The 25269-nt window shown below is 49.1% G+C and overlaps 1 protein-coding gene across 8 annotated transcripts in view; it reads left to right on the forward strand.

Moving 5' to 3' along the window:
- The window catches only part of PLEKHA2 (pleckstrin homology domain containing A2), an 82275-nt gene that overhangs the window by 14130 nt on the left and 42876 nt on the right, over positions 1 to 25269 (forward strand). For 2 of the 8 annotated variants that reach the window (XM_027962680.2, XM_042241520.1), the window contains exons 1-2: positions 2096 to 2310; positions 15714 to 15877. In XM_027962680.2, coding sequence (XP_027818481.1) covers positions 15737 to 15877 — 141 coding nt within the window. In that variant the 5' untranslated portion in view covers positions 2096 to 2310; positions 15714 to 15736. Of the gene's footprint in view, positions 1 to 2095; positions 2311 to 2570; positions 2698 to 13749; positions 13785 to 15713; positions 15878 to 25269 lie in introns of those variants that run through there. The other 6 variants (XM_027962679.3, XM_060407110.1, XM_027962681.3 and 3 more) reach the window with 4 other exon arrangements.

The raw sequence follows: 25269 nt of genomic DNA on the forward strand, positions 1-25269 counted from the left end.
TCCAGCATTCATTGCTTGTAGACTTTTGGATCGCAGTTCTTAGGCCTATTTCAAAATCCACCTCCTTCCAAGGATCCCCTCCCAAACGAACCAGCACATGCGGTGGCACTTTCTCACCGTGTGCCACTTTCACGACCCTTCCAGGAGGGATACAGGCTGCCTCTGAGTGACACTTGCATCCTTTCAGGGAGCTTTGCCTCCCAGGCATCCAATACAGTAGTGCTCAGGAAATATTTGCGGCTCTGTGAATGAGTGACTCAGGCAAGCTCCCCAGGGGACTACAGTTTTATGGGTTTTAATATGAACCATACCATGGAACCTGAGACTTTTCCCTCATTGCTCCCACTGGAAACTGTCCATTCCAGTCGGATTTGCTGGCAGTTGGATGGAATTTTGTTCCTTTTCACGCTGAAAACCATAATCTAATTTTTAAATAATTAAAAAAAAACATTTTCATAGCACCTACCTCACGTTCTGCAGCAATCCAAACATTCTACAAATGTTAATTCATTTATTCTTTGCAAGCACCCAGATGTAGAAAATAAGACCAGGAAAGGTTGTCACTTTGTTCTGAGATCAAAGCTAATAAGCTCCAGAGCTGGTGTTCAAACTCAGGCCATCTGGTTGTGGAGTATACGCTCTGCCTGAAATGTATGTGAGTAGCAAAAATCTTCATGAGCAGGAAAAAAAAAAAGATGTTGATGTATTTATTTCAAAGGAAATGCTCTTTCTCTTGTGTCCCCCTTTCCTTCCTCATTCAGAGCATAATGTTCTAAACCAAACAGTCTTTTTTCACACCTGAGAGAGCGAGGAGGCTCATTTTTGGTTTGGCAATCAAAATGGAAGAGGAAACGTGTGTGGTTTCATCACCGGTGTTTTCCGGGCGTGTGCTCTGCCTGGTCCTGCCTGCCTCCCGGCTCATCTCGCTGGGGACCCCCTTTCTCCAAGCTTTGCTGCCTCGGGTCGCAGAGACTTTTAACAGTCTGTCTTTCCCCTGCATCTCTGGGTCACGGACCAGCCTTTCCTGCAATCCCGCCCAGCCAGACTTTGAGCCTCGACGTCTTCTTAGGCCCTCCCCTCAGTCAAAGCCTTGCAATTAGGACTCCGACCTCATCAACTGCAACTGCATCCGAATCCCCAGAAATCGCAGCTCCAGGTCCTCCATCCTGGGGTGAATCCACTGCCTTTCTGGGTTTTGAATGTTAGGCGCTTGACTACACGTACATTTCAATTATCTGTCTTCTCGGTGCGAGGCTGGCGTCAGAACCCGACAGACCTGCCATTGGTAGCCGTGGGACCCAGGGCAAGTTACCTAACGTCTCTGACTCTCGGTTTCCTCATCGTGGAGGGGATTGATATCCATAGGGTGGCCGCGTGGATCGAACGAGATAAGGGCAGAGGCTGCGCCGGCACCCTTGGGTTCTCTTCGGTCCCTCTCGGCAATAGGACGTCATACCTGCTCGTCGGTTTCCCATTTTCTCCTCCAGCTCCGAGGGCTGGGAGGGCGTCTTGGCGCCACGCTCGGAAAAAAGCCCCTAGGCACCCTTAGAAAGTGAGACCCCTCCCCGGGCTCCTGGGGCTCATTCGTGACAACCCGGGAGAGCTGAGATAACTTGCTTCGACCCTAACCCTAAACCTCAGCCCCGCGGTCCCAGATGGCTAAAGACTCGGGGTCCGATGGAGGACCGCCTGAAGTCTCTGGAGGAGGGGGCTGGGGAAGAAGAAATGGAGTCAAGAGTGAGCCCGCGCTCCGGCTTGCCTCCCTCCCCCAAGGATGCTCTCATCCCGGGGCTCCCTTCCCACTCGGACACCTGCTGCCCGGCGTCCGAGGCAGGGCCTCCCTCCGCCAGGCGGGCTTCCCGGCCCGCGTCCCACCTGCGCGGCCGCCCCCCGTGGGCGAGGGCGAGGGTTGGGGGGGTGATCCCGGCACCCAGCCTTGGGGGCCGCCGCCGGGCTCCCCGCCCCCGCGAGGTCCGCGCCCCCGGCCGCGCCCCCCGGCCGCCCCGGCACCCCTCTCCTCCCCCGGCGGGCTCGGCGGAGCTTTGTACTCACATCCGGGGCTGGGTTTTGCTTTAATGCGAAACGTAATTAACCCGGAAAAAAGGGCCGAGAGACAAGAGAGAAGGAGGGAGTGAGGGCTCGGGGGCAGAAGAGCAGGAGGAGCCAGAGGCCCCCGAGAGTTTGGCGGCGACAGAGACCACCTCCCATCCCCTCCGTCCACCCGAGAGCGACGGCCCGGAGGGCCCGAGAGGCGCTTCCAGCCGGATGTAACGCGCGCACCCTGCCCGAGCCCCGGCCCTGCGCGGCGGGGTAAGTGGGGCGCCCGCGCCGGCCGGGGCGCGCGCCGCCGGGGCCGGCAGGGAGGCCGGGCGGCGGGTGGGGGGGGTCCCACCTGGGGACCCAGGACCCCGGGACGGGTCGCCACCGCCCCCAGCCGCCTCCGATGGCCCCCGGAGAGCCCGCAGGGTAGCACCCCCCCTTCGGCCCTCGGGAGCGTCCGGGGTGGCCAAGGTCGCCGCCGCCAGGGGTCGGGCTGCGGGGGTGGGGCCGGCGACTGGGTGGGGGCGGGTGTTCTGCCGAGCTGCGATTTCTCACGTTTGCAGCGGTGAAACTTCTCGGCGGGTTCTGGCGCTGGGGTAGCCGCCCTGCAACGACTGCCCGGGCTGCAGGTAGGGGAGGCAAGCGGACGACGTCCAGGCAAGTCCCCCGGGGCACGGATGGGGCCTCGGAGACGCATCTTTCTTTTCCCCTGTTAGCCTTATTCCGTGGCAGGCCTAGAACGCTCTCCAGGGAGATCCCGCCCCTGCCCAGTGGGCCCAGCCCGAGCGCCCTCGGGCTTCTGGACCTGCGGGCTCTGGGGTGACTTGGAGGAAACGGCCCTAAAATGCAGGTGGGGTGCTAGATTGGGGAAAGCAGGCAAAGGGATCTGGCTGGCTGTCTCATCAACTTCTTCCCCTCCACCTTACACGCTTCCCTCTTCTGCTCCAGTTCTAAAGACTATTAATGCATCGATTTAAAAAAATAAAAAAAGAGGAAAGGGAAAAGAGAGGCAGTGTAGGAACGAAAAGTGTGCAGACAAGTCCAGAGAGGAGGCGCGGCCGGGCCATCTCCCCCGAGGCGGTCACATCTCCTCCCCAGGCCAGCCCTGCCCCCAGCCCCTCGCGGGGAGGTTTCCTTCCTACTTGGTGCATCTTCCCCTTCTAACTCCTCTCGCGCCCCTCCCACCCCGCTGTCTTTCTTTCGGACTCCAAATGGGGATTTTCGGAGGAGAGCAAACAGCGGAGCAGGGGGAGGGGACGGGCCTTCCACCGGGACGCCAGCTGTGGCTCCTGGCCGAAGGGGGAGGGGGCGCCTCGGGCCGCCGAGGGGTGGGTGCGCTTGGGCTGAAGTTCCAACACTGTACTCCTGTTGTGTTCAATGTATCTAAGTCAGCCACCCCTCCCCCCCGCCGCACCCCACCCCCTCCCCTTTCCTCCTTTCTGAAGCTTCATCATCTTTCTTTCTTGGGGAGCAGAGCCTTCCGAAACAGTAAGGCCAAAGATCTGGGAAGAGTAGTGTTTGTTTTCTGTTTCAGTTACATTCAATGGGTATTTTTTGGGTAATTAAGTCACCGAAGACGGTACTGAACAAAAGATAGCCTCTGTCTTCAGGGGGCTTACCACCTGAGGAGGCCAGAGGAGATCCACCGGTATTTAAAACAGAGTGCAGATTGTGAAAATGGAGATCCAGCATGCTTTGAGAAGCCAGAGGCTTTAAATTTTTTTAAAATTAATTACTTAATTACTTAATTTTTGGAATTAATGTTTGCCTGTGCTGGATCTTCCTTGCTTCCAGGGCTTTCCTCCAGTTGCGGCAATGGGGGAGGTTGGCGGGGGGACTACTCTTCTAGTGGGCTTCCCCTTTCGGTGGCCCCTCTCCTTGGGGAGTCCTGGCTCTAGGGTGCAGGGGCTTCAGTAGTTGTGGTTCCTGGGCTCTAGAGCAGAGGATCAGTGGTTGCGGTGCAGGGTCTTACTTGCCCCATGCCATGTGGGATCTTCCTCAACCAGGGATCGAACCCATGTCTCCTGTACTGGCAGGCAGATTCTTTACTACTGAGCAACCAGGGAAGCCCAAGAAGCCAGAGGCTTTTTTAAAAAAAAACCCAACTTCATCCTTTTTCAGATATTAGCCTTCTCTGTTGTGTCCCACTTGAATGCAGGTGACTTTGGCCCTAGCTTGTAGTCTAGACTCTGTGCCAGCCTGGTGGTGTATGACATCTGCTAGGTGCTAAGTAAATGTTTGTTGAATGAATGAGTGACTGCAAGCACAGGAATTGTGTGCCCTGTCCAAATGGGAGAGCGCAGTGTGAAAGTGCCTCGGACTGGTTCAAGCGGGTTTGTGAGGATTTATCTCTGATGTTGCCTTTGGACCTAAGTGCCCTTTGCCCTCTTTGTAAGCCCTGCTTTTTTTTTTTTTTAAATTAAGTCTCATATGGACAATATATAGCTGATACTTTATTTTTAAAATATTTTATTTATTTATTTTTGGCTGCACTGGGTTGCTGGGTGTGGGCTTTGTCGAGTTGCAGGGGGCAGAGGTTACCCTTTGTTGTGGTGCAGGCTTCTCATTGTGGTGGCTTTCCTTCTTGTGAAGCATCTAGAGCCCAGGCTCAGTAGTTGTAGTGTGCGGTTGGCCCGCAGCCTGTGGGGTCTTCCAGGACCAGGGATCGAACCCGTGTCCCCTGCATTGGCAGGTGGATTCTTAGCCTCTGGACCCCCAGGGAAGTCCTAAGCCCCGCTTTTGACAAGTGTGTGTGGCACTCCTACTGCTGGGAGACTCGCTCACTTCACAGGTGGGTGGGTGATCACCTGGGTATGGATCAAGAAGCCACCTGCCCTTTGGTGGAGAGTCTGCAACCCTTCTTTTCTTTTGCCATTGGTGCTTGCTTCTCTCTTCTGTATAAGGAAGTGGGGCCTGCAAATCCCGTCATGTCATCATAGTGTGCTGAACTGTTCTCAGCTCAGTATTTCCCCCCGAGGTTAAAATAAATACTGGAGATATGCTGCTTTTGGTTGGTGCGTGCTTGTGGAGCAATTCTGCAAAAAAATGAAAAGGGCGAAGCTTCAGCGCTATCACCCAAGCCCCTCTGAACAGCCTGCCTGCTGGCTTGCCTGATATTTGCTGTAAGTGCTGGGTCACTAAGGAGCCCAGATCAGCAGGGGGATGGTTTTCGGATGTGCATTCAGCTGGCGCTTTGTGGATCTCCGGTCTTCTTCGTGGGGCAGGTAGACAGGTGGGTGATGCCCCTCACATTAGATATTACTGTGGCCCCAGTGCAGTAAATATCTCTTTGGTTTCCCTGAAACTGTGGCGTTGCTTATTCCGGCTGACATAGTCCTGGCGTTTGGAAAAGATGGTCTGGGTGCTGGGACGCTGCTTTTCCCTGCCTCTTTCCTCCTCCACCACGAGCAGCTGTTGTTGTTCAGTTGCTCAGTCGTGTCTGACTCTTTGCAGCCCCATGGACTGCAGCACACCAGACTTCCCTGTCCTTTACTGTCTCCCAGAGTTTGCTCAAACTCATGTTCATCAAGTCAGTGATGTCATCCAACCACCTCATCCTCTGTCATCCCCTTCACCTCCTGCCCTCAATCTTTTCTGGCATCAGGGTCTTTTCCAGTGAGTCGGCTCTTTGCATCAGGTGGCCAAAGTGTTGGAGCTTCAGCGTCAGCATGAGTGAGCACTTGGGGCCGCCTTACTTTCAGTTTTCCGTGCATCTTGGTGAGCTGGAGAGGACTCCGGTGGTCCCATCTGTTAGGCTTTGGAAAGGAAGAGAGCAGAGCAAATATTGTAGTGCAACAGCAAGAGAAGACTGCTAGCTCTGTCTGATACAAGCTCATCACTGAGCCAGGGAATTGGCCATGGTGGGGCGATGGGGTAGGAGGGATGGGTCTCCACAGGCTGGTGGTTGGTGCGGTGGGGCAGTAACTGGAAGACTCCATTGACCTTTACTCTGAATCTTGGGTTGCTCTGCTCTCCCCTCCCCTGGTCCCTGCTGGTAAAACCATCCACCCTTTTGGGCTTTATAACTTCTCTCTCTCCTGGACGCCTTTTCTTTACCCTTGACCCCCATTGATTAAATTGATGTGCAGAAGATTAAAGACTGAATTGGGCTCTTTCTTCCGGGGAGGTGGGGGAGATCCACGCCTGCTGGGACAGGAGCTTCCAACATTGCCCAGGGCGGCAGGAGGCTTTCAGGTCTGGACCTTTGTGCCAGTAGAGGCCGGCCAGCTGAGATAAAGAGGATGGGAAATGAGGTCCCCTTCTCCTTGAGACACACGATAGTTAAAGGGCAAAGGTGAGGGCTTGCTCTCCCATCATTGCGGACTCCATTTGGCCATCCACTTGCAGAGAGCATCTATGATACCTCCCTCCTCACCCTCACCCCCACCCTCCCACCACACACCCTCCCCCACCAACCCGGGCTGAGCAAGAGGTGGCTCCAGAGTCCCTTTCCTGGCACCTGATTGCAGGCCTGGGTCTGTGAACCTGCTGGGTGACCTGGCCCACATGGATCCCATGGATCTCTTGCACTTTTTTCAATAACTTCTTGGAGAAATTTATAGGTGAGAAATATGATGGTTCTCCGAGGAGAACATTCAAATGAGACAGCTTGTTTGAATCCTTGTGAAAGATTCCAGCATCACTGCTTTCTCAGTGGGATTTGCTTACTGATATTGGAGGGCTGGAGTCAGTCTGGCAGCTGTCCGCCCTGTTTAAACTAGCGATGGGAATCATATACTGCTTGTTAGGCACTCCACATCTACCCAACCACACACACACACACACACACACACACACACACACACACACATATTTACCCAGTGCTTTGTCTTTACCAGACCTCCTGTTAAGCACTTTTCACACATTATTTCGTTTAATCCACACGGCAGCCTTTGAAGTCGGTACAGCAGTTCTCTCCATTTTGCACACGAGGAAACAGACCCCGGAAAGTTAAGTCTCATCTGTCTGGCTCTGAGACCCACGGTCTTTCCCTTTACCCCAGCACGTCGGTGAAGTCAGCACGCCCTCTTCTTGCAAGAGTTTCATCAGATGCACTCTAACCGACTGATCGCTGTCATCTGCACATCCTCTGGGCCACACCCAGCTCCTCCTCCTTCCCTGCTTCCCGGGATGGAGCCCAAGGCATTTAGACTAGCAGGCTTAGGCTGTTTGTACTCTCCCAGCACCTTGCGAAAGGCTAGTACCTGGGAGAAATAAGGATGCTCTCTTTGCTGCTACCATTAGGAAGCCCTACAGCGAAACTGAACTGTTGAATCTTCTAACTGAGGGACTGTCACATTCTGAAAGTGGAAAATCTCAGTTTCTATAGGCTATTTATAGCCCCCGCCCCCCACCCCTATCCCCTTGGCTGCTTCCAGTGCTGTGAATTCCCTGGGGTTAGGAACCTTGAGTCAAAGGCAGACCTTTGCTTCCTGCCAGCTCCATCCAGCAACAACATTTTCTCTGAACAGAGATGAGGCTGTTCAGAGAGATCATGAGTATGTCAAATATTTTGTCGTTTTCAGTATCAGTATTCAGTCATTTCTGCGTTTTCCCCAGCATTCCACCCCCCCCCCCCACCGAAAACTTTCCTTGAGTGTTTCTTGCCTCCATTCAGGGTTCTCGGGTCCACTGGGGACTGGGCACCTTTTCCTCCCCTCCCCATTCCTGTGGATGTCTGCATTCCTCAGCCTGTTCTTCCGCTGGGAACGTGTTCTCAGGACATTCCCTTCTCTCGCACATTATTCTCCAGCCTCAGACTATTTGGAATGTGCTCTTATGACAGTTTCAGAATGCAGTGATATTATAGCCATAGGAAATAGATGTTCCCACACTTTCAAAGTTGGACTCTTTGGCCCAGTCTCAGGGCTGGGTTGCCAAATAGATGTTGCTTGTGTTGTTTTTATTATTGCTGTTGTGTTTTAACTGGGCCCCTGAGTGTTGCTGGGCCCTCCAAAATGCACCCTAATGTAGGCTGGAGTATTGAAACACAGGCGACCTCTCTGATCGTCTGGCCCAGCGTTTTCTAACTCCACAGCCCAGTTCCTGTCTGCTCATTACAGCCCTTGCTGAGACCTCTGATGTCATTTCCTGATTCACTTTCTCCTGTAGAAGTTTAGCAATTTCCTGCGGTGTCCCTCTTGCTCACCACCGATGCTGCCGTCCCCAGCTCTATCCTGGAGGGTGACAAGACAGCACAAGAAACACCTTCCTGACTTTTTTTCTGAAGCAGAAACCTTGGAATTCCCTGTCCTGCTAACACCAAGTCACGTGAAAGAAAAATCTCCAAATGTACAAATGGATGAAAAATTTTTTTTTTTTTTTTCAGTTCTGAACTGCAGGAGATTATAGTGGATTATTTCATCCTGGGACCAGTACCGTTTAAGACTTTATCTCCGATATCACTTCTGTCGTTTGTATTTATCTCAGAAGTATCAGACCAATCAGGCAGATGACTTTCCCTTATTTCCCTCTATTTTTTTTTTTTTTCTGTATCTTCAAACCCATGATCTTAAAAATAAGACATCCAGTACACTAAGCCGGAGTTTTCATGACTTAATAGCTCTTTAGCTTTTCTTTAAAAACTCTGTTTATCCACCTTTTCATTCATTTGTCTAAACATTTAGCTTAAACACGTCAGTCTCATCTCCCAGAGTTCAAGAAGGAAAATTCCACTGGGTTGGGGGTGGGGGGTGGCCTTTGTTGGGGGTCCTTGCTTCCCTTCCCCAGAGCACTTGGTGGGCTGTGTCGCAGAGGTCACAGAGGCTGTATCATAGAGGCTGTGTCGCAGAGGGTGTAGCAGCAGCAGGAGCGAGGCACTGACTTGGCTGTGAATCTTCAGCTGACCCCCAGGACAGGGGCTCCTTTTATGAAGACCAGAGAGCAAAGAACCAAACCCACAAGGGAAAGAAAGAGCCTCTCTTAGAGGAGGTTGCAATAGGAAGTAAGAAACCCAACTAGGTTGGAGGGCGCCAAAGCCCTCTGGGTAGGTACCAAGCTTTTAAGCAGTTGTGATGGGTAGAATAGGGCTTTATTAGATTTAAGACTTTGAAACACCAAGAAGTCCCAAGAGAGCTATAATTTAAGCATGGTTTTGCTTCTTTATGGACTCTGGAGAATTGAGAAATTTTTTCTCAGCTTCAAAACTTCTGCACTGGGGATGGGGGTATGTGTGGAGTTAAATAGCTTTCCTCCCTGCTAAATAAAGTAACATGTACTTCCTGTATAAAAATTTGGAAAATATGAAAAACATACAGATGTAGATAAAATTTGCCCATAACCTATGGATAATAGCTGCTAATATTTTAGTGTCTGGATGTCAGTCTTTTTCTATCCAAATACAGAAATATAAAAACAATATTTAGAGGCCTTGGGTTCATATTCAAAATTGTGTTATTGTATCTTAAAGCTTATGGTGAGTTTTTTTCCTAATTTATTTAAAATTGTGTGAAAACATAGTTTTTTAAAGATTGTGCAGCATTTCCTTATGTGAATATCCTGTCACTTCTTATTACCTAATCATTGGAATGTTCAGGGTATTTCCAACTTTTTGTCACTATAAATTCAGTTGTAGTTGCTATCTTTAATTTTAATCTGTATTTGCATCTTTGTTTATTTACTTGGATGGAATGCTGGAAGTAGAATTATTGGGTCAGAGGGTATAAACTGTGCATTTTTGTTTCGTATTGCCCTCTTGTTTCATATTGCCAAGTTTCTTTCCAGAAAGGTTGCTACTCCTGTCCCGGGTGTGTGAAAATTCTAGGCAGTGTCCTCAAGTAGATGTCATGTGTTTCCGGCTTCAGCCTTCTTACTTTTCTTCCCCACTGGTGCATCAGTCTTCTGCTGGGACATGTTCTACTTTCTTGGGGTCTTGGTCCCAGTGATCTATTATATATATATATATTTTTTAAATTAAAAAATATTTATTTGTTTGGCCGTGCCAGGCCTTAGTTGCAGTGCCTGTCCTCTGGTTTCCTGATTAAGGATCGAACCCAGGACTCCTGCATTGGGAGTGTGGAGTCTGGACCACCAGGGAAGTCCTAGTTATCTGTTAGATATTAATGAGCCTGATGAAGATGTCAGTTGCCTCAGTTCCTAGGGGACGATTTTATTGGCTTGAATCTCCTCCTGTGACGGAGCCAAATGCCCTGGAAGGAGCAGTGGAGCGACGTTTGGGACAGGGGTGTTGCCCGATACGCTCATCTCATTGAAAGGTGGGCAGCCGTTGACTACTTCTCCTGACCTTTATTTCATCAGTGGGCAAGTGTTGGCCAGGAATTTCAGGTTAGGCCAGGTTGGCATTTAACTTATTTTCTGCTGCTGATCAGCAGGCAAACTCCACACAAAGTCCCTTTCTTTCTAAAAGTTTCACTTTTATCATGAATTAAATATTTAACATATTTTCACCTGCAGCACATACTTGGAAACTTACAAGACACCTAGATTATGTAAAACTTGTCTCTTTTACTTTTCATTATGAACCAGTGTTTTCTTACTTGGATTATGTGAAGCCATGTTTTGTTTTTTTTGACGTGTGTGTGTGTGTCTGTGTGTGTGTGTCTGTGTGAAAGGGAGAGAGAGGAAGAGAAATGGATTGTGTGCACACATAATTTTGATTTTCATTAAACAAAGTCTAGGAAGGAAGATGAAGCAGGAAGCAAACATGAGAAAATGTTCTGCCTCCCTGGCGTTGTTATATATTTAAACTAGCCACAGTTGAAAATAAGAACATTCAGTGTATGTAGGATTATAGCAGTGTAACAGTATGTTGCTGGCTGCAGTGTAAACAGATGAAATAATTTTAGAAAGTAATTTTGTAATGGGTGTCAAGAGTTATAAAAGATCATAACCTATGATCTAGTCTTATTATGACTTAGAATTTATGTGGTATCCGAGTGCAAAAGAAGAAACAACGTATAAAAACATGAATTTTAGCATTAGAAAAATTGGATATCATCTAACTGTCTAATCATGGAGACATGGTTTAAGTAAATTATAGTAAGTCCAGTCCAGTGATGTTATGCAACCATTAGAAACACTGATTATAAAGACAGGGTAGGAACATGGAACATGTTTATGACATAATTGAAAGTTTTAAGAAGGTTGATTATGTGGATAGGGGCATGAAAAAGCATGCAAAAGTGTAAACGATTGGCTGGAGTGATTTTTGTTAATGCCAGCATTGTTATATGGTGAGTTTTGTACAAACAGAAAACACTAGAGAGGTTGGCGTGCTTTGGAAGGAGAGGGTGCTGAAGGGGGTGTACTGAGGGCCCTTCCTGCACACAGTTTGCCCTCCATGCGTTGAGCTCCTTGCTAGGTGGTCTTGGCATTGCAGGTGGAGGGGCTGGTCTGAGCGAATGCTGCCTGGTGGTCTGACCCGACAATGAGAACACTTGCCATGTTGTCCCAAGAGATGGGACCAGAGTCATTGTCTGGTTGAGGGTCCCAGGATATGGAGTGTGTGTGTGGGGCAACTCCTGGGACGTATCCCCCAGTGTTGCCATTTACCTTTTATTTTTACTTTGGGGAACTTGGTTAAAATGAAGAGTTTACAGGACAGGCTAGACTGTTACACCTGAGGAGTGTTATGAGAGCTGGAAAGGACGTTTTGAAGGGGTGAGAGTATGTGCGTGTTTCATCAAGGTGTCCTGCCCCCTTATGGACTGGGGGCTCTTTCTCCCCTCCAGGCCAGATGGTTGGGGCTGGGCCAGGGACTTGGGGGGCTGGAGGCAGAGTGAATTGTCTTTGAGGAGCCTCTGCGGGAAAGAGGGGAGCAGACCCCGGAGACTTGGTTGATGATGGAGGCAAGCTGAAGAGGTAGGGAGACGGGATTTGGAGTCAGGGGCGGCTGGCGCCCTGTACCAAATCTTAGCAGCTGCTGGGACGAGGATGCGCTGCCAGAAGACTGGGCTCAGGACCTCAGGTTTGCGTGTCACTTCTGTGTGGGCTGATCTAACCGCATTTCTGTGTGATGCTTCGTTCTCCTGCCGCTCATTCTGCGTCCCCCCACCCCTCCCACCTCCCACAGGATGATGAGCTCTGTGACTCAGCTGCTTCTTAGGACATCTGAGCAGCTTTTTTTCGCTCCCCCGCCCCGCCTCCCCGGGCTAGAACCACACTCAGGAGATACGTAACCAAAATTCTTCTTTTTATTGTCTTGCCTTTTGATCCCTGTGAGTCCTCTCCCTCCCTTGAAAAAAGTGAAAGTGAGTTGCTCAGTGATGCTGGACTGTGCGACCCCATGGACTGTAGCTTGCCAGGCTCCTCTATGCATGGGGATTCTCCAGGCAAGAATCCTGGAGTGAGTTGCCATGCCCTTCTCCAGGGGATCTTCCCGACCTAAGGATCAAACCTGGGTTTCCTGCATTGCAGGCAGATTCTTTACCAGCTGAGCCACCTGGAAAGCCCAATCTTGGATCCATGCAAATAGGCAGCCCCCTGTTCACAAATGTTGATGATGGAAAGAGTTTCTTCTCTGGCATCTGACTTCGGTAAAAGACACTGATTAATCCTGTGGGCTAAAGAGAGGATATTGGAAAGGAAGCGTGAAGACAGATGCCAGTATTTTGGTCGACTGTGTTATCCGCTGCAGTTTATACCCTTCCTCTTAGAGATGTCCCAGGAGTGATGACAGCCCCGAAGCCCCTGGAACCTCTGTCGCTGTGGCCGGGCTGGCATCATGAGAATTTGCTGAGCTTTCCTGGGGGATGGGTGTACACTTACTGCAGGGCTGACCCAGCCTTTCTGCCCAGGACTCCTGATTTCCCCTGATTCCCTGGCGGAAACTGCATCCTTTCTCAGGGATCCATCCACTTCCTCTCCAACCAGCCTCTGACCTCTCTCCCCCAATCTTTGACCTGGCATCTGCAAGACTCGAAGTCCCTCCCGCGGCATTCGCTCCTTAACCATTGGCTTAAAAAGCCCGTCTCATCTCCCTTTCCTGAACTCACTGCCGGGCCAGTTGTGAGACTAGAGCTGGGATGGAGGCTTAGTTTGGGAAGCTGCCCACAGGGACCTCAGACCACATGGTGCACTGTGCGCGGGGAAGCGGGGTGTCTCCCCCATCCCCACTCTTGGGGTCCCTCTGCTATTTCCTTCTCCTCTGCCATCTTCTAAAGCCTCTTCTTTCCACTTTTTCTCCCTTTCTCATCTCTTCTTTTACACTCTCTTTCTAGCTGTGCTGTTTCATCTTTGTCCTGTTTCTCTGGCCCACTATATTTTTTGTACCCCATCATTACTTAGTGAGTTACCACCAGATCCCTGACCTGTCTGCCTCCTGCCTGAATCGTCTGCCCCACGGCCCAATTTCTGCCTGACCTTACCTAGAATCTGGGATTTGCTCTTCCCTGGCATCTTGGTGTGTGAGCAGAGTATTTCTTTCCCTTGGGACAGCCTCTCAGCTCCGCAGGGCCCCTTAGAGAGTCCATCACAGCATCATCAACATCCTTAGAATCCGCCTCACCTTTTGGGAATGCGTGTCTCTGCCTGTGGGACTTTCCTCCTGGCCTGGAGGCCTGCAGGTGTGGCATCTCCACTCACAGGCTAACCCAGGGTCTGCAGGGCATGGCCCGAAGCCAGCCATCTCTCTGAGCTTAGTCATAGGCTCGGGGCCATGGCGGGTTTGTGTCACTGTGAATTTTGCTTTCTTGGAGCCAATGCCATTCTCTCAATTCATCCCACCCTCTCCTTCCCCCACTGTGTCCACAGGTCTGTTTCCTGTGTCTATTCAAGTGGGACCACGGGTGAGTGGGGTCTGTCCCCAAGGGTCTGACAGTCGTGTGGGGTTTTCTAACCCCCGGGCATTGCATCCCACTTCTGCAGTGTACTGTGCTCTCAGCTGGGACGTGCCTGCCTGTTGGAGGGCGCTTATCCTCGTGGGGAAGAGAACGGGGCTTTTACATCGGCTAATCAGACAGGAGGAAACCAGAACTGGGGAGGCCCAGGGCGTGGCTTGTCTCAAATCGCTGGACCCTGTTCTGCATTCAGGGGAGCTGTTTGCAGATGGGTGTTCTTCTGCTCTCTCACTCTTCCGATGACAAATGGCTTCTGGGAAATAGTGAAGTGAAGGAAGTGAGGCCAGGGCTGAGGCCTCTGGGGGCTGCTCTCTGCACCTGAATTCCCAGCAGAGTTTATCCAAGTATTTGTACTGGAGCTTAAGTCCTTTCTGGACTTCCCTGGTGGCTCCGTGGTAAAGAAGCCATCTGCTTTGCAGGAGATGCCAGAGACATGGGTTTGATACCTGGGTCGGGAAGATCCCCTGGAGAAGGGCATGGCAACCCACTCCAGTTTTCTTGCTTGGAGAATCCCATGGACAGAGGAGCCTGGCGGGCTACAGTCCACAGGGTTGGAAAGAGTTGGACACAACTGAAGCGACTGAGCAGTAATTCTTTCTGTGATATTTTCTTTACATGTAAAGTTGGGTTATGACCTACTTTACAAGGCTTTTCTGAAAAGTGATAATAATGCTTAGTGTTTATCAGTGCTTCATGTCTGCCAAGCATTTCAGTTCAGTTCAGTCTCTCACCTGTGTCTGACTGCAGCACCATGGACTGCAGCACACCAGGCTTCGCTGTCCATCACCAACTCCCAGAGCTTACTCAAACTCATGCTCATCAAGTCGGTGATGCCATCCAACCATCTCATCCTCTGTCATGCCCTTCTCCTCCTGCCTTCAATCTTTCCCTGCGTCAGGGTCTTTTCAAATAAGTCAGTTCTTCGCATCAGTTGGCTGAACTATTATTGGAGCTTCAACATCAGTCCTTTCAATGAACACCTAGGGCTGATCTCCTTTAGAATGGACTGATTGGATCTCCTTGCAGTCCAAGGGACTCTCAAGAGTCTTCTCCAACACCACAGTTCAAAAGCATCAATTCTTCGGCACTCAGCCTTCTTCACAGTCCAACTCTCACATCCATACATGACCGCTGGAAAAACCATAGCCTTGACTAGACGGACCTTTGTTGGCAAAGTAATGTCTCTGCTTTTCAATATGCTATCTAGGTTGGTCATAACTTTTCTTCCAAGGAGTAAGCATCTTTTAATTTCATGGCTGCAGTCACCATCTGCAGTGATTTTAGAGCCCCCCCAAAATAAAGTCTGACACTGTTTCCACCATTTCCCCATCTATTTCCCATGAAGTGATGGGACCAGATGCCATGATCTTCGTTTTCTGAATGTTGAGCTTTAAGCCAACTTTTTCACTCTCCTTTTCACTTTCATCAAGAGGCTTTTTAGTTCCTCCTCACTTTCTGCCATAAGGGTCCCATTACTCTCCCCGTTTTACAGAGGCAGAAACTGAGGCCTGGAAAGGTTAGACAGTTTGTGGCCACACAGTCAGTAAGGGGCCAGAACTGGGAATAGAACTCAGGCCCCTGACCCAGAGTCTGGGCTTACATTCTCCGTGAGTGTGAAGATGCTTCGCACTCTGCCTGGCACATAGTGGAGCCTCAGGGAAGTTAGTTGAATACATGTTAATGGATTTTGGTGACCATTTGTGGAACAGAGTTGGTGGACATTTCCGGAATCTGATTGGGGTGGGATGTCTGGGGCCCTGGGGAAGAAGGATGCCCGTGGGAGAGGGTGCCGGCCTCCCTGCTGGCAGAGGTGAGTCAGCCAGAGCGAGGCACCCGCTTCGCCCTTCTTCTCACAGCCTCTCCCTTCCCGCCATGCAGGGTGATGTGAGCAGAGCCCCGGAATGCCTTATGTGGATCGGCAGAACCGAATCTGTGGGTTTCTGGACATCGAGGAGAATGAGAACAGCGGCAAGTTTCTGCGGAGGTACTTTATTCTGGACACGCAGGCCAACTGCCTGCTCTGGTACATGGACAACCCCCAGGTGAGAGGTGGCATGGGAGGGCACAGGTGGCTGCCCGGTCATCACTGGGGGGTCCTCTCTCTTGGGCAATACAGCCTACTGGTCGGAAGGGAGGGGAGAAATCCCACAACACACACATATACACAACACACACAATACAACATACAACACACATGTAACATACAACACACATGTAACACACAACACACACAAATAACACAACACACAACATATAAATACAACACACACAACATACACATACAACACAACACACAACATACACATATAACACAATACACACAATGTAACACACACAACATATACACAACACATACAACATACAAATACAACACACCGCACACACCACACAATACACACAACACATATGTAACACAACATACACACAACACACACAACACATACCATGTACACACACCACAAGCAACACACACACACAACACATACAATGTACACACACAACACACACAGTACACACACATCACATATATCACACACAACACACACATGCAACACACAACATACACACAACACACTCCACACAAACACACAAATACACACAACACACACAACACACAACATACACAACACACACAACATACATATGCAACACACACACAACACACTCCACACACACAATACGCACACACACATATACATGCATAAGAAGCCACCCCAGATTGTAGAAAAGGAAGCTCGTCTCTCCTGCCCCGTGGGGATCTGGTGTCTTTTCTCACCATCAGTAATTTTTTAAAATTTCAATATATTTTATTTAATTATAACTCTATACAGTTTAGTTATTAATGATGGCTATCATTACAACTGGCTTGCAGATTTCCAGAAATGTAACAGCTGACTCCCGTGAGCCAGTGTGAACTGACTCTGTCACAACTATGAAGTAGGTATTGTTATCATCTGTTTTACAGATGAGAAGATAGAGCTTCAGAGAGATTATCTGCTCTTTTTTAAAAATTAGTCTCTATTAGAGTATAGCTGCTTTAAAACGTTTCTCAGTTACTGTTGTACAGCAAAGTGAATGAGCCGTACATATACCTGTGTCTCCTCTTTCTTGGATTTCCTTCCCATTTAGGTCACCACAGAGCATTGAGTTGTGGTCCAGTGGTTAAAACTCTGAGCTACCAGTGCCGGGGGGTGCAGGTTCAATCCCGGCTGGGGAACTAGGCTCTAGCATGCCATGCAGTACAGCCAAAAAATTAAAAATTTTTTTAATTAAGTTAAATTAAAATTTGAAAAAGAGAAAGGATGCAGGAATTTCACCCTTGCAGAGGCTGGCAGCGCTGGATGCTGGCTCTGGGCAGCGGCTTCCTCTTTCCTCTCAGCAGGGCTGAGTCTCATGGCCATTCCCGCTCTTCCAGCCTGGGGCCCCGCCCCAGCAGAGAATGTGACCTGGCTCCCTGAACTGGACAAAGGTTGGACCTGTTTGGATCCTGGGTGGGAGGTGACTCTGGGGGCCACCCAGTTTGCCACAGATGAGAAACGGAGGCTCACATTGGGACTGCCTTTGGCAAGCACACAGCGGAACTGGGTGCCTGGCTCGGGGTTCTGTGGGGGTCAGGCACCGAGACGGCGCCTGAGGCTCTTTAGTGCTGTGCCCGGAATTCCTCGAGTCATCACTAGTCTGGGAAAAAGTTGCCCTGCTCCTGACTGGGGATCTCAGGTCTTTTTTTTCTGGCCCCGTGAGTGCTCTTGGCTCTTTCCTTCCTGCTGCCCTGGATGGGATGGGGCCCCAGAGCCTGGCATGGCCCCTGGACCCGGCAAGGTCATGGCTCACGGCCGTGTTGGGGTTGGGGGCTGGCATGCGGCTGAGGGTCGGCTTTCGTTCAGAGATTTGGGAAGAGGAGAGGCTGAGTGTTAGGGGAAGGCTTTGTGCCGTAAGATGTGAAAGTGCAAAATATCCGGGGGCTCACCCACTAGAGACCTTTGGCATGTGTCCTGTGGATCCGATGGCTGAGAGAAAACGCTATAGATACGGACAACCTACTCAGGTCACTGCCACCAGCTGCCTTTTCCCGGAAAGTTATTGTTGCTCAGTCACTCAGTCGTGTCCGACTCTTTTGCAGCCCCATGGACTGTAACCTGCCAGGGTCCCCTGCCCATGGGACTTCCTAGGCAAGAATGCTGGAGTGGGTTGCCATTTCCTCCTCCAGAGGATCTTCTTGACCCAGGCATCAAACCCGTGTCTTCTGGCCTTGGCAGGCGGATTCTTAACCGCTGAGCCACCTGGGAAGCCCCTTTCAGGGAAAGACTTAAATAGAAGCCCCGTGGTTCACCCACATCCCTGGTAGCCCTTCTGTGGGTGTCTTTCACTTAAAATGCTGAGCGTGCAGAGTGAAACCCACACACAATCTCTCCCATTCTGGGTGGATCAGGAATGCTGGCCTCCTAGGATGTGTTGGTCTTGGGTTTGCCTTCGGGCTCTGCTGCACCATTTTCCCGGCATTGCTCTGCACGGGTGCCCACGGCTGGGGCAACATGTCCGCTGGGAAAGGAAGTAGCATTTAAGGTGCTGCCTCCCCACCATGAGAGGGATTGCAATCAAGTCTTGGATGCCAGTAGACTTGGCTTCTGACGGGCCAGGCCTGAGCCCTGGGCTGGGGTCTCTGGGTCTTATCCTTCCCCTTTTCTCTCTTTGTGTACCTTCTGCTCACCTGTCTTATTAGCTCAGGGGATTAGCTCTTGCTTTCTACTAGGACTGTTTTTAACCCGAATTCATGTGCTTGGGTGGGGTGGGAGGGAGGCTTAAGAGGGAGGGGCTATATGTATGCTTATAGCTGATTCATGTTGTTGTATGGCGGAAACCAACACACCATTGTAAAGCAATTATCCTCCAATTAAAAACAAATGAAAAAAAAAATTCAGGTGCTAAGGGAATCCTGCCCAGCTCTCTTCCCCTGAGAGTGGATGGATCACCCAGGACCACCGGGTCACCGTCTCAGATCTGGACTGTTACCAGTGCTCAAGAGTTCCCTGGCTCTGTGCTGCCCTCTGATCGGCTGTCTGTGGTTCTAGAACCTACAATTCCCTGGGATACTATGCCTTGGGCCTCCTTGCCAGGGTCTCTGGGGTCCACCTCTGAGGCTCTTCCCACCCTGCCCAGGGCAGCCTCCTGAGCCTCTCTGACCCCCTGCACTGTCAGGATGCTCTCTGTGCTACAGCCTTCTTCGAGTCTGGATTACAAATAGAGCTTGGGTCCCTGCTCGGGATTCTTTACATTTCCCGTGGAAGCAGAGGTTTCAGCTGGCTGGCAGATGCCTAAAAAAGGATAGACTTGCTGTGACATAGCAATAGTTCAGAACATCGTACTTCAGTTGTTAGCTTTAGCCCTTCATTTGTGTTAATGGCCAGACAGCTATCCTCTCTAAAAGCTAGATCTTTCTGTAAGCTGTAAAATGGTAGAGTGAGCATTTATTGCTATGTGCCAGGCACTATTCTAAGGACTTCTTTGTTTTTTTTTTTCCTTTGAGTATATGCATGATTTTTGGCTTCCCTGGTGGCTCAGACGTAAATAATCCATCTGTAATACAGGAGACCTAGGTTTGATCCCTGGGTTGAGAAGATGCTCTGGAGAAGGGAATGGCTACCCACTCCAGTATTCTTGCCTGGGGAATTCCATTGACAAAGGAGCATGGCAGGCTACATGTAGACCATGGGGTCACAAAGGGTCAGACACAACTGAGCAACCGACATGTAAATACATGGTTTTATTGCATAATAGTTTGTAGACATTTTGGGTACAAGTACTCTAGGACCTTTTCCAACAGTAATATTTAGAAAAATGTTTTTATTGTCTTTGCCTCACTCTCAGACTTATACTTTTATTTCTTAAATTTTATTGGTGTATAATTGATTTATAATGTTGTGTTAGTTTCAGGTATATAGCAAAGCGAGTCAGTTATTTATATATATATATATATACATATATACATGTATCCACTCTTTTTAAGATTCTTCTTCCATACAGGGTCGTTGGGTTTTCATTTCATTCTGACAGGTCTAGTTGGCAGGCATCACTGTCCTCATTCTAAAGGTGGGGTGGGTGAGGCAGAGAGGGGAGGAAGTTTGCCCGTGGTTATGTCATAAGAAAGTGGCTGAGCCGGGATCCTAACCCCGGCTATCTGACACCAGCTCCCCTGCTATTATGGCCGGGGCAGTCACCTTAGTGTTGCTTGGGAGGAAGGAGAGCTTGCAAACGTGAGTCTCTGATTGAGATAAAGAAGGCCAGGACACTCTCAGGGCTGGGAGGTCCTAGAGGGCATGTGCTTGTCTGGCTTTTGATCCCCAGTGTCCAGTATTTGATAAATGTGAGCTCATTGAATGAATGAATGAATGAACGAGGCTGTTAAAGAGATGCCTTTGTGAAATGGAGAGTGTCCAACACTGCTCTCCTGGGCCTGGGACGAGAGCCTGTACCAAGTGAAAGCTCTGCAGAGTGAGGTGAAGCAGAGAGCAGGGGGTCAGAGAGAGGGGTGGAAGGTGATCCCCAAGAGCAAACCTGGGTAAGGTTGGTCCTTCCCTGTGGAGAGGGACACTGGGGAATGTGTGTCGTCACTGAACGTCTTAAGTTTATAGGGAAAAGGAGACACCTACTATAATGGTTTCGGTATTTAATAAGCTGGGTTTTTTTTTTTTTTTTTTTCCTGAACCCAAGTCTCTGATCTATGCCTGTTTAAACCCCTTGGAAGTCTCTGGGAGCCTGTTTTTACTACCGCTGCTACCAGTATCACTGGCTGCAGTTATATTCACTGAGTGGGTGTGGTATACCAGCCATTGTGCAAAATGCTTTGCATGTTATCTCGTTAAGGTCCTCTCAGTAATCCTGGGACCTGGGAAATCCAGCATTTCCTCTTCAAGGTGCAGAGATGGTCAGCAGCTTTGTTCAAGGTCATGCAGGTGGTAAACACAGAGCCAGGTCTGTCTCACTCCAGTGTCTACCCTCTTCACCTTTTTAAACAATATTAATTTGGCTGCATGAGATCTTTCAGTTGCGGCATGCAGGCTCTTTGTTGTGGCATGCAGGATCTAGTTCCCTGCCCAGGCTCTCTGCGTTGGGAGCTCAGAGTTTTAACCACTGGACCACCAAGGACCACCACTGGTCCCTGTATTCTTCACCTTTGTCTGCCTCTTTCCACCTGATACATGTGCTCAACCCCATGCTGATGCGGAGGAGATGACGTGGAGGGGAATTCAGAGAGGTCTTTGCCACCAGAAAACTTGAGATTTTGTTGGCAAAATGAAAACAGCATACATAAAACTACAGTGGTAAAAATGCCAATCCGTCTTTACAATAAGGTAGCATGTCATCGGACTTCCCTGGTGACTCAGACGGTAAAGAATCTGCCTGCGATGAAAGAGACCTAGGTTCCATCGCTGGGTTAGAAAGATCCCCTGGAGAAGGGAATGGCAACCCACTCCATTATTCTTGCCTGGAGAATTCCATGGACAGAGAAGCCTGGCGAGCTATATAGTCCATGGAGTTGCAGAGTTGGACACAACTGAGTTACTCTCACACACACACACACACACACACACACACACACACACACACACACCATGTTGTTAAAGTGAACAGCCCAGATGCCACTAGTTTGGGTGCAGGAGAAGGAGCTGCAGTTTTCCTCTGTGCTGCTGGTCCAGGGAAGATGGAGGGCCTGGAGGTGGAGTCTCGGATGGATGGGCCTGGGAGACGAGAGATCAAGGATCAGGTTCTGACTCTGGCCCTGAGGTGTTTGGTATGTTAGGCAAGTCATCGTGGGCCCTTTGGGTGATCCTTAACCCGGCCTTTCACCCTTCCATTTCCTAAGGGACTGAGACTAGAGTGGGATCTTTGAAATTCAGCATCATTATTTATCACATATTTGCTAAATATGCCCCATATGCCAGGCACCGGCCTAGATGCTGACGCTGCAACTGTGCCTAAGACAGAGTCTGGGCCTTTTGTGCAGCTTGCACTGTAGGTGAGGAGACAGAGGATTAGATGAAATTGAGGCAGGGAGAAAACTGCTGGGCCCCCCTTCATGGAGGGGTGGCTTAGATCCAGGTCTGCAAGGATGAGGGAGGTTAGAGTCGTAATGGCTACAGGTGATGCACATTTGTTGTGCAGTTTGCAGGTTGAAGTGTTTTCACTTAACAGTAGCCTGGAGCGCTGCAGTCCATGGGGTCGCAAAGAGTCAGACACGACTTAGCGACTGAACAGTAACAATCTCTTTCGATTGCTGTGCACCCTGTCTGGAGCAGAGCCGAAGTGGATAAGGAAACAAGGGGACAAGGAAACTGCCACTATAGAGCAGGGGTGGCACCCAGGAGAAAAGGCGAGCTTGCCTGCCTCAAGGGTGTTCAGGGTTCTGAGTTCCCCAGAAGACCAAGACTCACCGAAGCTAGGATTCGTAGCAAGCTCTTTATTAAGAAGAGAGCTGGCAACAGGACAGGGAATGGGAGGGAGCAGATAGGGCCAGCGCTCCTGCAGAAGTTGGCAAGCGATGGGCTTAGCCTTATGTTCTGGGGGACTCGAAGTTGTCCCAAGGGGGCTGGCTTCCGCATCCCCCAGGCTGGACTGTCAGGGTTCCGGCCCTCTGCAGGTGGACAGAATGGATCCAGTAGCTGAGGACAGCCCTCAGATGCAAAACAGAGATAGGAGGCCATCGCTGCATCTGCTGGGGAGGGTTGGTCGTGGGTGTGTGTTCGGCGGGTATGTGTGCCAGACCAGGTACAGCCTTGAGTGCCTGATAAAGAGTCTAGAATCTGTGTGCTGAAGTATGCAATCAAGTTGCTTTTAACTCCAGACAGAGGGCACCAAACAGGTAGAGGATGAAACCCATTAGCTCTAAAGGACCCTATAAATGGAAAGTTTCAATATTATTGATTATGGCCCCTGACTTGGTTCATGCATTTAAAAATCAATCTGCTGACAACGTCAAGGACACAGATAATGCCTGAATAGGGACAGACATTGGCTAGATTTCCTGTCAAACATTGCACTGAAGTCATGGCAGGTGTATTTTACTTTAACGTTGATCCCTATCATGACAGAAAAGGAGAAGTTCCTTCGTTAGGCTGCTCTACTCTGTTACCGACTGAGTAACCAGCTCTGTTTCAGTTGCGTGGCAACACTTACATTCCACTCTTGTGATGCCCATTTGGATAAGTAATTGGGAGACTAAATTATATGGCCCCAAACAAAGGATAAATCGAAGCATGAAAACAGTATTATTGCACTTAGACAGTTGTTCTTGTCAGATTTACTCCATAGATTGTGTTTTCTCTCTTTTGCCAAAAAAATAGGCAGATGTTTTTATTTTCCAAAGGCCATGATGTGAATTGTGGATCACCATAGTATCCAAAAAGATGACATCTCTCCTGGTAACTCTTGGACCCTGATAAAAGCCCTTTGCTTTTTTTTTTTTTTTTTGAAGCTGAAAGCAGTTCTTTCCTTTGAAAGGGACGGAGAGCTTTAGCTGTATTGACATAAAGATGGATATTTGGCAGCATTTTAGTAGAAAGAATATGAAAGAGTGGTAGAAAATGATATTAACATGTACTATGGCATGAACAATAATTTTGTCTTAAAGGCTAGGCAAAATTGCCATGTTTAAAAACTTGTGCTTTTTGTATCAGAATCCTCCTTGAGCAAAATTTCGCTGAAATCCAACAATATTAAAAAGATTTTGGGGGAGTATACTATTTTATTAACAATTAATTTCTTTACCGAGAGTTCAAGTATGTACTCACTTTATGTTCAGATTTTTGAAATGAACGTAAAATGGAGCAACAGCTTTAAGGTTGCGGTGTATTGAACGCCGCATAGCATACTCACCAAGGACGCAATCTAGGGGAGTGCTGTAACTATGCACTTAGGAGCCCAAGTACAGGGAACAGCCCTGGAATCTGAAGAAAAATCCACCATTCAAGACTGAACAGAGGCCCTTGGTTGCTAATAGAGTCTCTCCTTGACTTCAGACTTGACACAAACCGAGGGAGTCTGTCAGGGTACAAAGCCCAGCGGATTCAGGATGAGCAGTAACAGGACAGATTGGTTCATGCCAGTTTGGATTGAGGGGGTGGCTGGAGGCTGGGAAACGTGGCAGTTCAAGGCCGGGAATGGTAGATGGGAACAGCCGTTCTTCTGAGCGTTGCTGATTTCAAACAAGTTCAAACAATGTTTAAAAGATTTTGGGGAAATTTGCTGTCTGTCCAGTGGTTAGGACTCAGTGCTTTCACTGCTGTGGGTCTGGGTTTGATCCCTCGTAGGGGAACTAGGGTCCCTCCAGGGATTTTATGCGGCTTGGCCAAAGACTTTTGCACGATATGCTGAACCTATGATAATGCCAAGAACCAGGAAGATAACTTGCTTTTAAAAATGGTCAGTACATACACATGGTATATAATTCAGAATCTGGGAGAACTGATTTAGTGACCAGTTTCTCCCTCCCACTCCTGGCCCCCAGTCACGTGTCCCGCTCACCAGAGGCGGCCAGTGTTTCCACGTTCTTGTGTGTCTGTCTAGAAATATTCTCAGCATATAACTTTCGTGGTGTAACTTTCACATCTGCAGAAATTTGGGGGACAGAGTGTTTTTAATGCATGGATTTTATGTAATTGGTATATTAACTATCCATGTAAACACATGATTTCAAGGGCTAAGTGGAATTTCTGGCATGCTTTTGTCCATTCTGGGTTAGAGTAAGAATGCAGAATTCCTTTGGGGAAAAAAAAAAAAAAAATTCCCCAAAGAAGATTTCAAGCAACAGATCTCTCTTTTTTTTTTTTTTCCCCACCAAAAAGCAAATTCTGCTTAAGGTAAATTATTAAGAAGTTGGTGTTTTAAGAATTAAAATAGTGTAGGGACTTTTTGAGACTTAGCATAGAATACTATAAGTGCTCTGTGTGCTTTCTTTGTTAATGTTAGTCATTTAGAAAGCTTCTTGTTTTTATAACAAGATGTGCTTTGTTTAAATTAAAAAGAAGTAAAAACTAAGAAGCACTTTGGGATAATCATGTTAGTCGTTTGCATTCAATTCAGTTCAGTCGCTCAGTTGTGTTCAACTCTTTGCAACCCCATGGACGCAGCACACCAGGCTTCCCTGTCCATCACCAATTCCTAAAGCCAGCTAAAACTCATGCCCATCCAGTCAGTGATGCCATCCAACCATCTCATCCTCTGTCATCCCCTTCTCCTCCCACCCTCAATCTTTCCCAGCATCAGGGTCTTTTTGAAAGAGCCAGCTTTTTGCATCAGGTGGCCAAAGTATTGGAGTTTCAGCTTCAACATCAGTCCTTCCAATGAATATTCAGGACTAATTTCCTTTAGGATGGACTGGTTGGATCTCTTTGCTGTCCAAGGGACTCTCAAGAGTCTTCTCCAACACCACAGTTCAAAA

This window comes from Ovis aries, chromosome 26 (genome assembly GCF_016772045.2).
Source record: "Ovis aries strain OAR_USU_Benz2616 breed Rambouillet chromosome 26, ARS-UI_Ramb_v3.0, whole genome shotgun sequence".
Taxonomy (NCBI): domain Eukaryota; kingdom Metazoa; phylum Chordata; class Mammalia; order Artiodactyla; family Bovidae; genus Ovis; species Ovis aries.